We start from the raw sequence: 14,687 nt of genomic DNA, 5'->3' as shown, positions 1-14,687 counted from the left end.
GTCGTCACTGTTATCAACAGCACCGTCATCATCACCAACATCACGATCATCGCCATCATCACCATCGTCATGTCCTCGTCGACAGTGACACCATCACCGTCATAACCACAACCACTTTCTCCGCTAGCGTCGTCACTGTTATCAACAGCTCCGCCATCGACATGACCATCATCACTATCGTCGTCACCACCACCACCACAATCATCTTCACCATCACGAGCATCTCCACAGCCACTTTCCATCACTAACGTCGTCACCGTTATTAAAAGCACCATCATCACCACCATTGTCACTACCATCACAATCACCGTCGTCATCTTCACCATCACTATCATTGTCATCATCTTCACCATCACCATCATCGTCAACATCTTCACCGTCACTATCATCATCTTCACCATCATCATCTTCACCATCGTCATCACTACCACCATCATCTCCACCACTATCATCGCTAGCATCATCACTGTTATCAACAGCACAATCACTATCACCACCATCGTCGTCACAACCATCACCACCACCGTCACCACCACCATCGTCACCACCATCACTATTATTGCCATGATTTCCACCACCATCACTAACATTGTCACCATTATCGCTGTACATGTGTACACATGAAGCTTTGAGTGTTTAATACCATTTATAACGACTGTAATTCATGTTAATTTCGCACTTTTTATGGCACATTTGATGCCATGTTTTTAAATCGAAAGCATGTCGCGTGATACAATGCCATTAATTAAACGCATATATTCCCTTATGCAATGATACATTGTCAATAATTAATCTCATATTCTAATTTACCCAACCATTATGCAACACCACATATCACGAACAATGCCAACTGCGTCACCATTGTATGTAATATATTGCCACTAAGTGAACATGTGTAATATCATTTCAGTGCCACCGGTTTAAATAAAATAATGTTACTATCATATCTCCACCCCTCTTAATTTGACACGCACACAAGACAAAGATCCCCCGCGTAGCCTACACAAACCGCCGGGGCAAGTGCTGTTTGCGAGCAGCACTAGCTAGGCTGTGGACAGCACCACACCGGCCCGGCCGCCTTTGTCTCCCCTGTGCTGATCTTTACACGCACCGCACCAGGTACCACTAATTTACGGTTGGGTCGACCTAGGGGATGCCCAAGACTTGGCTGATTTTAGATTTAATCACTGGTGCTGGTGGTGGCAGGGCAGGGCGCTAACCACTGCACCACCGCTCCCCAAAGGTCCCCCGTGTAGCCTCTAACAGACTGCTGGGGCAAGTGCTGTTAGTGGCGAGTAGCAGCAGCATCTGTGAAGGTAGACACAGACAAAGATCCCCCGTGTAGCCTCTAACAGAATGCTGGGGCAAGTGCTGTTAGTGGTGAGCAGCAGCAGCATCTGTGAAGGTAGACACAGACAAAGATCCCCCGTGTAGCCTCCAACAGACTTCTGGGGCAAGTGCTGACATGTATCACACAAGGGGGTGGGCGACCAGCACAACGCCCGGCCGCCTTTGTCTCCCCAGTGGCGATGTTTACTACACATCGCAGCAGGTACTCATTTAAGGCTGAGTCGACCTAGGGGAGGCCCTGGGTCGACTCGTCGCTCGTGTTGGCCATGAGAGGGAATCGAACTCACACACACAAACGTACACATACGTACACACACACGTACACAACAACAACCGCCATTCGCCACTACGTGGCGGTGACGTCACCACGACGCTTGTGCCAGGCTATGTGCACCCTGAGGCCACGTGAAGTGTCGAACGCCCGCTGGCAGGAGGTCACGGGGCAGACCCAGGTGCCACGGGTCGACTGGATGAGATGACTGGCTGATGCACCACCTGTGCCCCCTACTGTGCCAACCTGCTGTGCTTTAGCCACCCGGCGCTCCGCTCGTTGCTGTGAGCGTCGCTCCTCCGCCCTCCGTTGTTGTTGGAGAGCGACTACCTCCAACTGCCCAGTAGCATCCTTCACGAGCCTCCTCCACAGAGGCCGATCTTGACACCGCTGGTACCAGTCATCGGCAAGTCCACTCAGCTCCACGTCCTCCTGTACCACATCACTCCATCTCTTCTCTAGCCCGTGCCGCGCCCGCTTTGCCCCCTCAATCCGGCCGAACAAAAGCTGTTTCGGCATGCGGTGGCTGGGCATGCGGGCTACATGACCCAGCCATCGCAGCCTTGCCCGCCGGAGGTGCTCACCGATGGGACCTTGCCCAGATCTTTCAAGGATTTGTGAGCTCCTCACACAATCCAGTCTGATTAAACCCAGGATGGATCGTAGGCAGGCCAGCCTAAATGTTTCTAACCGGCGAAGATGTTTCATTAGGGGGGTCCACGTTTCGCAAGCGTAGAGAAGAGAGGGAATGACCGTGGCCGAGAAGACCTGAAGCTTAGTGCGGAGCGACAGCCCAGGTAGCTTCCACACAGCGTTACGCAACCGATGAAAAGATATTGCCGCTCGACTGATTCGGAGACCTCTGCTGTTAAACTGGAGCCAGTCATAAGCACACTGCCCAGGTATGGGAAACTCTCCACTCTCTCCACAACTGCCCCATCACCGATTGGGAGTTGTGGGGGTGGAGTGTCCGATGGTACAAAATACCCAGGCAGGTGCTTAGTTTTGGTGGGGCTGATTGTAAGGCCCCACCTCTTAGTGGCACGCTCCAGTCTCAGCAGCAGCGTCTCCAACTCCTGTCCGGCAAAACAACCCCCTACCTCCTCGCGGTGCCGGACGGGCAATTCTGTCGTGGACAGTGCTGTGGGGGGAGATCCAATTTTGATTGGCTCCTCCCCTCATGGCATATGTGTCCACCACAGGGGCTAAACGGGGGCTCTGGACGGGTGCGAGGGGCTGGTAACCCCTCCACCTTCAATTAATTACCACGAAACCACGGGTTAAACACACGTACACACACACACATGCACACGTACACACAAACATACACACACACGCACACACTCACGTACACACACACGTACACACACACGTACACACACACGCACAATCTCCTGCCAGCACCTTCGCCGGCAGGAAGTTTCACAACGTCCACGCCAACCGGCGGCTCTCCGCAGCGCATGCGCGCACAGCAGCAGTGGCAGCGGCGACATCCTCACCGCAAGCGCTCACAGCCTCACGCCCACCAGGGTCTCACGATGGCCGAGATGTCCACCCCGTGTTTCCGTGTCCCTCCAAGTCCACGCATCGTCCTCCCTCTCCCCCGTGTCTCTGTGTCCCCGTATTCCCGTGTCTCCTCCGTGTCTCCCTGGTGTCTCCGTGTCTCCGCGTCCCCGTGTCGTCGTCCGCCCCATCCACCCGGCGTGTCTCTAGAAGTCCACGCATCGCCCCTTCCTCTCCCCCGTGTCTCTGTGTCCCCGTGTCTCCGTGTCTCCCTGGTGTCCCCGTCCACCCGGCGTGTCTTTAGAAGTCCACGCATCGCCCCTTCCTCTCCCCCGTGTCCCTGTGTCCCCGTGTCTCCGTATTCCCGTGTCTCCTCCGTGTCTCCCTGGTGTCCCCGTGTCTCCGTGTCTCCCTGGTGTCCCCGTCCGCCCGGCGTGTCTCTAGAAGTCCACGCATCGCCCCTTCCTCTCCCAGTCCCCGTAGCGTGTGGGCTCAGGGCCCCTTGGGCCCCCCCTCTCCCCCGTGCGGGGGTTCACGCCCCCCGGGAACTCTGTGGGAACACAACGGTTGGGGGGAGGGGGGGGGCATGAGGTCAAGGGGTCGCCACGTTGGCTAGGAAATGTTAACTACCTCGCCTGGTACACAGGAGGTCGTGGGTTCGATCCCGACCCTGACGCCTGCTGTATATTTGTGTGTGGTGAGATGTTAACTACCTCGCCTGGTGTGCAGGTCGTGGGTTCAATCCCGACCGTGACGCCTGATGCTGTTTATTTTGAGTTTGCGCCTCTTTCTCTCCAGCTTCTCCAGTTTTTCCCCTCCACACGTTTAGAATATTTGGTTGCTGCTATAAATTTCCACACGATGATGACGATGATATCAGCCACTTCGTCGAGGTATAATTTAAGATGGCACAAAAGAGTTACATAGCTCAGTGGGGGCCTTACCTGCTCAAATATAAATAGTTTTAAAATTGTTTATGTGATTGCGTTGTAGCGTTATGAGTGTTGTGTACTGGTGTTGTTTTGTAGCGTCGTTTAGTAACATTGTTTAGTAACGTTGTTTAGTAACGTTGTTTAGTAACGTTGTTTAGTAACGTTGTGTAGTAACGTTGTTTAGTAACGTTGTTTAGTAACGTTGTTTAGTAACGTTGTTTAGTAACGTTGTGTAGTAACGTTGTTTAGTAACGTTGTTTAGTAGCGTTGTTTAGTAACGTTGTTTAGTAACGTTGTTTAGTAACGTTGTTTAGTAACGTTGTTTAGTAACGTTGTTTAGTAACGTTGTTTAGTAACGTTGTTTAGTAACGTTGTTTATTAACGTTGTTTAGTAACGTTGTTTAGTAACGTTGTTTAGTAACGATGTTTAGTAACGTTGTTTAGTAACGTTGTTTAGTAACGTTGTTTAGTAACGTTGTTTAGTAACGTTGTTTAGTAACGTTGTTTAGTAGCGTTGTTTAGTAGCGTTGTTTAGTAGCGTTGTTTAGTAACGTTGTTTAGTAGCGTTGTTTAGTAACGTTGTTTAGTAACGTTGTTTAGTAACGTTGTTTAGTAGCGTTGTTTAGTAACGTTGTTTAGTAACGTTGTTTAGTAACGTTGTTTAGTAACGTTGTTTAGTAACGTTGTTTAGTAACGTTGTTTAGTAACTTTGTTTAGTAACGTTGTTTAGTAACGTTGTTTAGTAACGTTGTTTAGTAACGTTGTGTAGTAACGTTGTTTAGTAACGTTGTATAGTAACGTTGTTTAGTAACGTTGTTTAGTAACGTTGTTTAGTAACGTTGTTTAGTAACGTTGTTTAGTAACGTTGTGTAGTAACGTTGTTTAGTAACGCTGTTTAGTAACGTTGTTTAGTAACGTTGTTTAGTAACGTTGTTTAGTAACGTTGTTTAGTAACGTTGTTTAGTAACGTTGTTTAGTAACGTTGTTTAGTTACGTTGTTTAGTAACGTTGTTTAGTAACGTTGTTTAGTAACGTTGTTTAGTAACGTTGTGTAGTAACGTTGTTTAGTAACGTTGTTTAGTAACGTTGTATAGTAACGTTGTTTAGTAACGTTGTGTAGTAACGTTGTTTAGTAACGTTGTTTAGTAACGTTGTTTAGTAACGTTGTTTAGTAGCGTTGTTTAGTAACGTTGTTTAGTAACGTTGTTTAGTAACGTTGTTTAGTAACGTTGTTTAGTAACGTTGTTTAGTAACGTTGTTTAGTAACGTTGTTTAGTAACGTTGTGTAGTAACGTTGTTTAGTAACGTTGTTTAGTAACGTTGTATAGTAACGTTGTTTAGTAACGTTGTTTAGTAACGTTGTTTAGTAACGTTGTTTAGTAACGTTGTTTAGTAACGTTGTTTAGTAACGTTGTTTAGTAACGTTGTTTAGTAACGTTGTTTAGTAACGTTGTTTAGTAGCGTTGTTTAGTAACGTTGTTTAGTAACGTTGTTTAGTAACGTTGTTTAGTAACGTTGTTTAGTAACGTTGTTTAGTAACGTTGTTTAGTAACGTTGTTTAGTAGCGTTGTTTAGTAACGTTGTTTAGTAACGTTGTTTAGTAACGTTGTTTAGTAACGTTGTTTAGTAACGTTGTGTAGTAACGTTGTTTAGTAACGTTGTTTAGTAACGTTGTATAGTAACGTTGTTTAGTAACGTTGTTTAGTAACGTTGTTTAGTAACGTTGTTTAGTAGCGTTGTTTAGTAGCGTTGTTTAGTAACGTTGTTTAGTAACGTTGTTTAGTGGCGTTGTTTAGTAACGTTGTTTAGTAACGTTGTTTAGTTACGTTGTTTAGTAACGTTGTTTAGTAACGTTGTTTAGTAACGTTGTTTAGTAGCGTTGTTTAGTAACGTTGTTTAGTAACGTTGTTTAGTAACGTTGTTTAGTAACGTTGTTTAGTAACGTTGTTTAGTAACGTTGTTTAGTAACGTTGTGTAGTAACGTTGTTTAGTAACGTTGTTTAGTAACGTTGTTTAGTAACGTTGTTTAGTAACGTTGTTTAGTAACGCTGTTTAGTAACGTTGTTTAGTGGCGTTGTTTAGTAACGTTGTTTAGTGGCGTTGTTTAGTAACGTTGTTTAGTAACGTTGTTTAGTAGTGTTGTTTAGTAACGTTGTTTAGTAACGTTGTTTAGTAACGTTGTTTAGTAACGTTGTTTAGTAACGTTGTTTAGTAATGTTGTTCAGTAACGTTGTTTAGTAACGTTGTTTAGTAACGTTGTTTAGTAACGTTGCTTAGTAACGTTGTTTAGTAACGTTGTTTAGTAACGTTGTTTAGTAACTTTGTTTAGTAACGTTATTTAGTAGCGTTGTGTAGTAACGTTGTTTAGTAGCGTTGTTTAGTAACGTTGTTTAGTAACGTTGTTTAGTAACGTTGTTTAGTAACGTTGTTTAGTAACGTTGTTTAGTAACGTTGTTTAGTAACGTTGTTTAGTAACGTTGTTTAGTAACGTTGTTTAGTAACGTTGTTTAGTAACGTTGTTTAGTAACGTTGTTTAGTAACGTTGTTTAGTAACGTTGTTTAGTAACGTTGTGTAGTGACGTTGTTTAGTGACGTTGTTTAGTGACGTTGTTTAGTGACGTTGTTTAGTGACGTTGTTTAGTAACGTTGTTTAGTAACGTTGTTTAGTAACGTTGTTTAGTAACGTTGTTTAGTAACGTTGTTTAGTAACGTTGTTTAGTAACGTTGTTTAGTAACGTTGTTTAGTAACGTTGTTTAGTAACGTTGTTTAGTAACGTTGTTTAGTGGCGTTGTGTAGTAACGTTGTTTATTAACGTTGTTTAGTAACGTTGTTTAGTAACGTTGTTTAGTAACGTTGTTTATTAACGTTGTTTAGTAACGTTGTTTAGTAACGTTGTTTAGTAACGCTGTTTAGTAACGTTGTTTAGTAACGTTGTTTAGTAACGTTGTTTAGTAACGTTGTTTAGTAGCGTTGTTTAGTAACGTTGTTTAGTAACGTTGTTTAGTAACGTTGTTTAGTAACGTTGTTTAGTAACGTTGTTTAGTAACGTTGTTTAGTAACGTTGTTTAGTGGCGTTGTTTAGTAACGTTGTTTAGTAACGTTGTTTAGTAACGTTGTTTAGTAACGTTGTTTAGTAACGTTGTTTAGTAACGTTGTTTAGTAACGTTGTTTAGTAACGTTGTTTAGTAACGTTGTTTAGTAGCGTTGTTTAGTAACTATGTTTATTAACGTTGTTTAGTAACGTTGTTTAGTAACGTTGTTTAGTAACGTTGTTTAGTAACGTTGTTTAGTAGCGTTGTTTAGTAACGTTGTTTAGTAACGTCACTAAGTAACATCGTTTAGTAACGTTGTTTAGTAACGTTGTGTAGTAACGTTGTTTAGTAACGTTGTTTAGTAACGTTGTTTAGTAGCGTTGTTTAGTAACGTTGTTTAGTAACGTTGTTTAGTAACGTTGTTTAGTAGCGTTGTTTAGTAACGTTGTTTAGTAACGTTGTTTAGTAGCGTTGTTTAGTAACGTTGTTTAGTAACATTGTTTAGTAGTGTTGTTTAGTAACGTTGTTTAGTAACGTTGTTTAGTAACGTTGTTTAGTAACGTTGTTTAGTAGCGTTGTTTAGTAACGTTGTTTAGTAACGCTGTTTAGCAACGTTGTTTAGCATCGTTGTGTAGTAACGTTGTTTAGTAATGTTGTTTAGTAATGTTGTTTAGTAATGTTGTTTAGTAACGTTGTGTAGTAACGTTGTTTAGTAACGTTGTTTAGTAACGTTGTTTAGTAACGTTGTTTAGTAACGTTGTTCAGTAACGTTGTTTAGTAACGTTGTTTAGTGGCGTTGTGTAGTAACGTTGTTTATTAACGTTGTTTAGTAACGTTGTTTAGTAACGTTGTTTAGTAGCGTTGTTTATTAACGTTGTTTAGTAACGTTGTTTAGTAACGTTGTTTAGTAACGTTGTTTAGTAACGTTGTGTAGTAACGTTGTTTAGTAACGTTGTTTAGTAACGTTGTTTAGTAGCGTTGTTTAGTAACGTTGTTTAGTAACGTTGTTTAGTAACGTTGTTTAGTAACGTTGTTTAGTAACGTTGTTTAGTAGCGTTGTTTAGTAACGTTGTTTAGTAACGTTGTTTAGTAACGTTGTTTAGTAACGTTGTTTAGTAACGTTGTTTAGTGGCGTTGTTTAGTAACGTTGTTTAGTAACGTTGTTTAGTAACGTTGTTTAGTAACGTTGTTTAGTAACGTTGTTTAGTAACGTTGTTTAGTAACGTTGTTTAGTAACGTTGTTTAGTAACGTTGTTTAGTGGCGTTGTTTAGTAACGTTGTTTAGTAACGTTGTTTAGTAACGTTGTTTAGTAACGTTGTTTAGTAACGTTGTTTAGTAACGTTGTTTAGTAACGTTGTTTAGTAACGTTGTTTAGTAACGTTGTTTAGTAGCGTTGTTTAGTAACTATGTTTATTAACGTTGTTTAGTAACGTTGTTTAGTAACGTTGTTTAGTAACGTTGTTTAGTAACGTTGTTTAGTAACGTTGTTTATTAACGTTGTGTAGTAACGTTGTTTAGTAACGTTGTTTAGTAACGTTGTTTAGTAACGTTGTTTAGTAACGTTGTTTAGTAACGTTGTGTAGTAACGTTGTTTAGTGGCGTTGTTTAGTAACGTTGTTTAGTAACGTTGTTTAGTAACGTTGTTTAGTAACGTTGTTTAGTAACGTTGTTTAGTAACGCTGTTTAGTAGTTTAGATAATAGAAATATTAAATTATCCCAAATACAACTGTCAGCAGTAGCAGAACACGCTTGCCAACAAGGACACTCATTTGATTTTGATAATGTTGACGTTCTGTGCAAAACTAGCTAATACTGGCCAAGACTAATTAGAGAATCTATCAAAATTTAAAGAAATAAAAATAATTTTAACCATTCGGATAGCTACCGCCTTAGTGCTGCGTGGAAGCGAATCATCAAATAATACATTGTTTAAATGCAAGCCTATAAAGGGCAGCGTACTTCAATAGGGATCAAGCTAGTTGTAATTACTGGCAAAACGTCGTACTCAGGTTGTAAATGTTGTGGCTTGGCTCTCCAACACATCGGTGTGCTGTACTAGTACACTATACACTACACTATACACTCAACTATACACTACACTATATACTACACTATACACTAGTGCTGTACTAGTACACTACACTATACAATACACTCAACTATACACTACACCTTATACTACACTATACACTAGTGCCGTACTAGTACACTACACTATACACTCAACTATACACTACACCTTATACTACACTATACACTAGTGCTGTACTAGTACACTACAATATACACTAGTGCTGTACTAGTATACTACACTATACACTACACTATACACTAGTGCTGTACTAGTACACTACACTATACACTACACTATACACTACACTATACACTAGTGCTGTACTAGTATACTACACTATACACTACACTATACACTAGTGCTGTACTAGTACACTACACTGTACACTACACACTACACTACACTATACACTAGTGTTGTACTAGTATACTACACTATACACTACACACTAGTGCTGTACTAGTATACTACACTATACACTACACACTACACTATACACTACACTATACACTACACTATATACTACACTATACACTACACTATACACTACACACTAGTGTTGTACTAGTATACTACACTATACACTACACTATACACTAGTGCTGTACTAGTATACTACACTATACACTAGAGGTGTACTAGTATACTACACTATACACTACACACTACACTATACACTAGTGTTGTACTAGTATACTACACTATACACTACACACTACACTATACACTACACTATACTAGTATACTACACTATAGACTAGTGCTGTACAAGTATACTACACTATACACTACACTATACACTAGTGCTGTAATAGTACACTACACTATACACTAGTGTTGTACTAGTATACTACACTATACACTACACTATACACTAGTGCTGTACTAGTATACCACACTATACACTACACTACACACTAGTGCTGTACAAGTATACTACACTATACACTACACTATACACTAGTGCTGTACTGTTGACGAATTGGCACATTTCTGTTAGCGTGACAACCCTTACTAGTTGGCTGTGTCGGGTGGTGGCGGGTTGCAACAACACAACACTTATTTATTTACGCGATCTAACCCCCCCCCAAAAAAACCTCTCTACGATGGCCGTTTAGCAACGTTGTTTATCAGCGTGATAGCATTGCGTCGCTGGTGCTGACGGTGCGAGGAGCGTGTCGCTCACTCTCCAGGGAGTCACCACCGTCACCACCGTCGCCGCCTGTTGCTCCGGCCTTCTCCTCCTCCGCCGCCTCCCCCTCCGCCCGGTCCAGTCTGCCGAGGGGCGTTCTCGGTTTGCGCGGGGGGGCAGGGCCCCCCGGCTCTCGCTGCGCGGAGAGTGGACGGCAGAGAAGCACGGGGACCAGCGGGCGCCCCCCGAAGACTGTACGCACAGAGACAAAGGTCCCCCGTGTAGCCTTAACAGACTGTAGGGGCAAGTGCCGTTAGCGGCGAGTAGCAGCAGCACCTGTGAAGGTAGACACAAAGATCCCCCGTGTAGCCTCTAACAGACTGTAGGGGCAAGTGCTGTTAGTGGCGAGTAGCAGCAGCACCTGTGAAGGTAGACACAGACAAAGATCCCCCGTGTAGCCTCTAACAGACTGTAGGGGCAAGTGCTGTTAGTGGCGAGTAGCAGCAGCACCTGTGAAGGTAGACACAGACAAAGATCCCCCGTGTAGCCTCTACAGACTATAGGGGCAAGTGCTGTTAGTAGCGAGTAGCAGCAGCACCTGTGAAGGTAGACACAGACAAAGATCCCCCCTGTAGCCTTAATAGACTGTAGGGGCAAGTGCTGTTAGTGGCGAGTAGCAGCAGCACCTGTGAAGGTAGACGCAGACAAAGGTCCCCCGTGTAGCCTCTAACAGACTGCAGAGGCAAGTGCTGTTAGTGGCGAGTAGCAGCGCCTATGAAGGTAGACACAGACAAAGGTCCCCCATGTAGCCTCTAACAGACTGCAGGGGCAAGTGCAGTTAGTAGCGAGTAGCAGCAGCGCCTGTGAAGGTAGACACAGACAAAGATCCCCCGTGTAGCCTCTAACAGACTGCAGGGGCAAGTGCTGTTAGTAGCGAGTAGCAGCAGCACCTGTGAAGGTAGACACAGACAAAGAACCCCCGTGTAGCCTCTAACAGACTGTAGGGGCAAGTGCTGTTAGTGGCGAGTAGCAGAAGCACCTGTGAAGGTAGACACAGACAAAGATCCCCCGTGTAGCCTCTAACAAACTGCAGGGGCAAGTGCTGTTAGCGAGCAGCACCTATGAAGGCTACCGGCACTGTGGCACACGAGGGGGTGGGTGGCCAGCAACCACGCCCGGCCGCCTTTGTCTCCCCAGTGGGTGGCGATGTTGAGTACACACCGCTACACCAGGTACTCTCACACACACACACTGGTCACCGTTACCCTTTGTACAGATTACAGCACATGCCTGCGACAAAGAGAGGAGCACGTGGATGAGAGACCACACGCAGGCGAGAGACATCGCCACCACACTGATGTTTCATCCAGCAGTGGATAGACCCTGGCTGCTGCAAATGATGTCATCATGAAGTCATTGCGTAGCACAGTGAGCACAACCAGCCATAGGGAACACCTCCACAGCCTGACATCGCTGCAATCGGCTGACACGAAGACCGCTCTCCGTGTGTGTATCGCTCGTGGTGGCTGTGAGATGTTGACTACCTCGCCTGGTGTGCAGGAGGTCGTGGGTTCGATCATCATCATCATCATCAGGGTGGCTAGGAGATGTTAACTACCTCGCCTGGTATACAGGAGGTCGTGAGTTAGATCCCGACCCTGACGCCTGCTGCTGCTGTATATTTGTAGTTTGTGTGTGTCTCTCTCTCTCATCATCTTCATCACGGTGGCTATGAGATGTTGACTACCTCGCCTGGTGTGCAGGAGGTCGTGAGTTCAATCCAGACCCTGATGCCTGCTGCTGCTGTATATTTGTAGTTTGTGTGTGTCTCTCTCTCTCATCATCTTCATCACGGTGGCTATGAGATGTTGACTACCTCGCCTGGTGTGCAGGAGGTCGTGGGTTCGATCATCATCATCAGGGTGGCTAGGAGATGTTAACTACCTCGCCTGGTGTGCAGGAGGTCGTGAGTCCGATTCAGACCCTGACTCCTGCTGCTGCTGTGTATTTGTAGTTTGTGTGTGTCTCTCTCTCTCTCATCATCTTCATCACGGTGGCTAGGAGATGTTGACTACCTCGCCTGGTGTACAGGAGGTCGTGAGTTCGATTCCGGCCCTGACGCCTGCCGCTGCTGCTGCTGTATATTTGGAGTCTGTGTCTAAAGTCTCTCTCCCCCGTGGTAGCGTGGATTTGTCTCTCTCCGAGTCCTAAGGCTTCCCACTCCACATTCATCAGACTCAACATCACCACGCGTCGAGATGATGCTCTCACTGCTGTAAAGCCACCAACTTCGTTACCTTTCGTTTAAGATATCCAGGCCGCTTGAGAAACAGCGCTACACATCACCTCAGTAGGGCCTTGCCTGGGAACACAACTGCGTACATAAATCTAGAACGTTACACACTTTTGATTTAAAGCTTTCGTGACTGCAGTAATTCATATTCTTAGTTTTTTCGGTAAAGTCACGTTGAAGAGAAACAACAAAATAATAAAATATATATAAAACAATAAAAAACAATATAAAACAATCGTGAGAATTTTTTATTGTTTTATATATATTTTATTATTTTGTTGTTTCTCTTCAACGTGACTTTTCCGAAAAAACTAAGAATATGATTTACACACTTTGTTAATAATTATGTACACTATTAAATAACTCTACACACACTCAGCGCGTTAACGAGTCTCTCCCCCGAGGCCCGGAACGATTTTTTTCGTTCCGCTTCGGTCGCAGCCCGGACGACAACGCGCGGACCTCGACCAGAGCCTGAGGCCTGGCCAACAACAACCACCACAACAACCACGACAACAACAACAACCACAACAACCACGACAACAACAACCACAACAACCACGACAACAACAACACCAACAAGTCGACCCCGCGCGCCTCTGCCGCGACTCACGCGAGACGCCCCGGAGGCAGCGAAGGGAAGCAGCAGCGGCCATGGCGGTCGTTGGCGTGGAGGGTGAGGGGCGGGGCGTGGGAGGGATGGGGGCGGGTGGTGGGGAGGGGCGTGAGGGTTATGGGCGGGGCGTGGGGCGGGTGGTGGGAGGGGCGGGTGGTGGGAGGGGCGTGGGTGTGAGGGGCGGGGCGTGGAAGGGGTTGGTGGGGGTGGTGGGAGGGGCGTGGGGGTGGTGGGAGGGGCGTGGGGGTGGTGGGAGGGGCGTGCGGGTGGTGGGAGGGGCGTGGTGGTGGTGGGAGGGGCGTGTGCGTGGTGGGAGGGGCGTGGGGGTGGTGGGAGGGGCGTGGGGGTGGTGGGAGGGATATCGCAGCAGCACATTTAACGTACAGCGGGAATGAATCCGATCGATGGCTGCGTCATCGCCCCACACACGTGTCGAATTAAAAGCAAGGGACAACTCCTTACTTACTAACAACTCCTTACTAACAAGTCCTTACTTGCTAACAACTCCTTACTAACAACTCCTTACCAACAACTCCTTACTAACAACTCCTTACTAACAACTCCTTACTTACTAACAAGTCCTTACTTACAAGTCCTTACTAACAACTCCTTACTTACTAGCAAGTCCTTACTTACAAGTCCTTACCAACAACTCCTTACCTACTAACAAGTCCTTACTCACAAGTCCTTACTAACAACTCCTTACTTACTAACAAGTCCTTACTAACAACTCCTTGCTTACTAACAACTCCTTACTAACAAGTCCTTACTTGCTAACAAGTCCTTGCTAACAACTCCTTACTTACTAACGGCTCCTTACTAACAAGTCATTACTTACTAACAAGTCCTTACCAACAACTCCTTGCTCACTAACAACTCCTTACTAACAAGTCCTTACCAACAACTCCTTACTAACAAGTCCTTACTAACTCCTCTATGTGTCATTACTGGAGGGGTTGCCCCCCCCCCCCCGCTACGTGAAACTCCTGGCTCCGCCATTGCTAACAACTCCTTACTAACAAGTTCTTACTAACAACTCCTTACTAACAAGTCCTTGCTTACTAACAACTCCTTACTAACAACTCCTTACTTACAACGCCTTACCAACAACTCCTTACTTACTAACAAGTCCTTACTTACAAGTCCTTACTAACAACTCCTTACTTACTAACAAGTCCTTGCTTACAAGTCTTACTAACAACTCCTTACTTACTAACAAGTCCTTACTTACAAGTCCTTACTAACAACTCCTTACTTACTAACAAGTCCTTACTTACAAATCCTTACCAACAACTCCTTACTTACTAACAAGTCCTTACTTACAAGTCCTTACTAACAACTCCTTACTTACTAACAAGTCCTTACTTACAAATCCTTACCAACAACTCCTTACTTACTAACAAGTCCTTACTTACAAGTCCTTACTAACAACTCCTTACTTACTAACAAGTCCTTACTTACAAGTCCTTACTATCAACTCC

At 44.6% G+C, this 14,687-nt stretch overlaps 1 protein-coding gene across 1 annotated transcript; it reads right to left on the bottom strand.

Annotated features, from left to right (window-relative positions):
• Positions 1-623: 623 nt before the first annotated feature.
• SDHAF4 (succinate dehydrogenase complex assembly factor 4) lies at positions 624-13,309 on the bottom strand. Its single transcript, XM_032978607.2, has 3 exons — positions 13,204-13,309; positions 10,352-10,549; positions 624-3,674 (listed from the first exon to the last, which is right to left on the bottom strand). Exons 1-3 carry the CDS (start codon positions 13,244-13,246, stop codon positions 3,565-3,567), a joined length of 351 nt encoding a protein of 116 aa, XP_032834498.2. The 5' UTR covers positions 13,247-13,309; the 3' UTR covers positions 624-3,564.
• Between the last annotated feature and the right edge of the window lie 1,378 nt (positions 13,310-14,687).

Source organism: Petromyzon marinus, unplaced genomic scaffold, assembly GCF_048934315.1.
Source record: "Petromyzon marinus isolate PM22_M1 ecotype Great Lakes invasive population unplaced genomic scaffold, UKy_Petmar_22M1.pri1.0 PM_Scaffold_17, whole genome shotgun sequence".
In the NCBI taxonomy this organism is placed as follows: domain Eukaryota; kingdom Metazoa; phylum Chordata; class Hyperoartia; order Petromyzontiformes; family Petromyzontidae; genus Petromyzon; species Petromyzon marinus.
The sequence above is the reverse complement of the archived record's forward strand: the minus strand, read 5'-3'. Positions and strand labels throughout refer to the sequence as shown.

Coding starts and splice junctions, on each gene's coding strand:
- SDHAF4 (XM_032978607.2), bottom strand. CDS start 13,246: ATGGCCGCTGCTGCTTCCCTTCGCTGCCTCCGGGGCGTCTCGC. Junction 10,550..13,203: donor CTGCCTCCGGGGCGTCTCGC/GTGAGTCGCGGC, acceptor CTGTGCGTACAG/TCTTCGGGGGGCGCCCGCTG. Junction 3,675..10,351: donor CGGTGGTGACTCCCTGGAGA/GTGAGCGACACG, acceptor GTGTTCCCACAG/AGTTCCCGGGGGGCGTGAAC.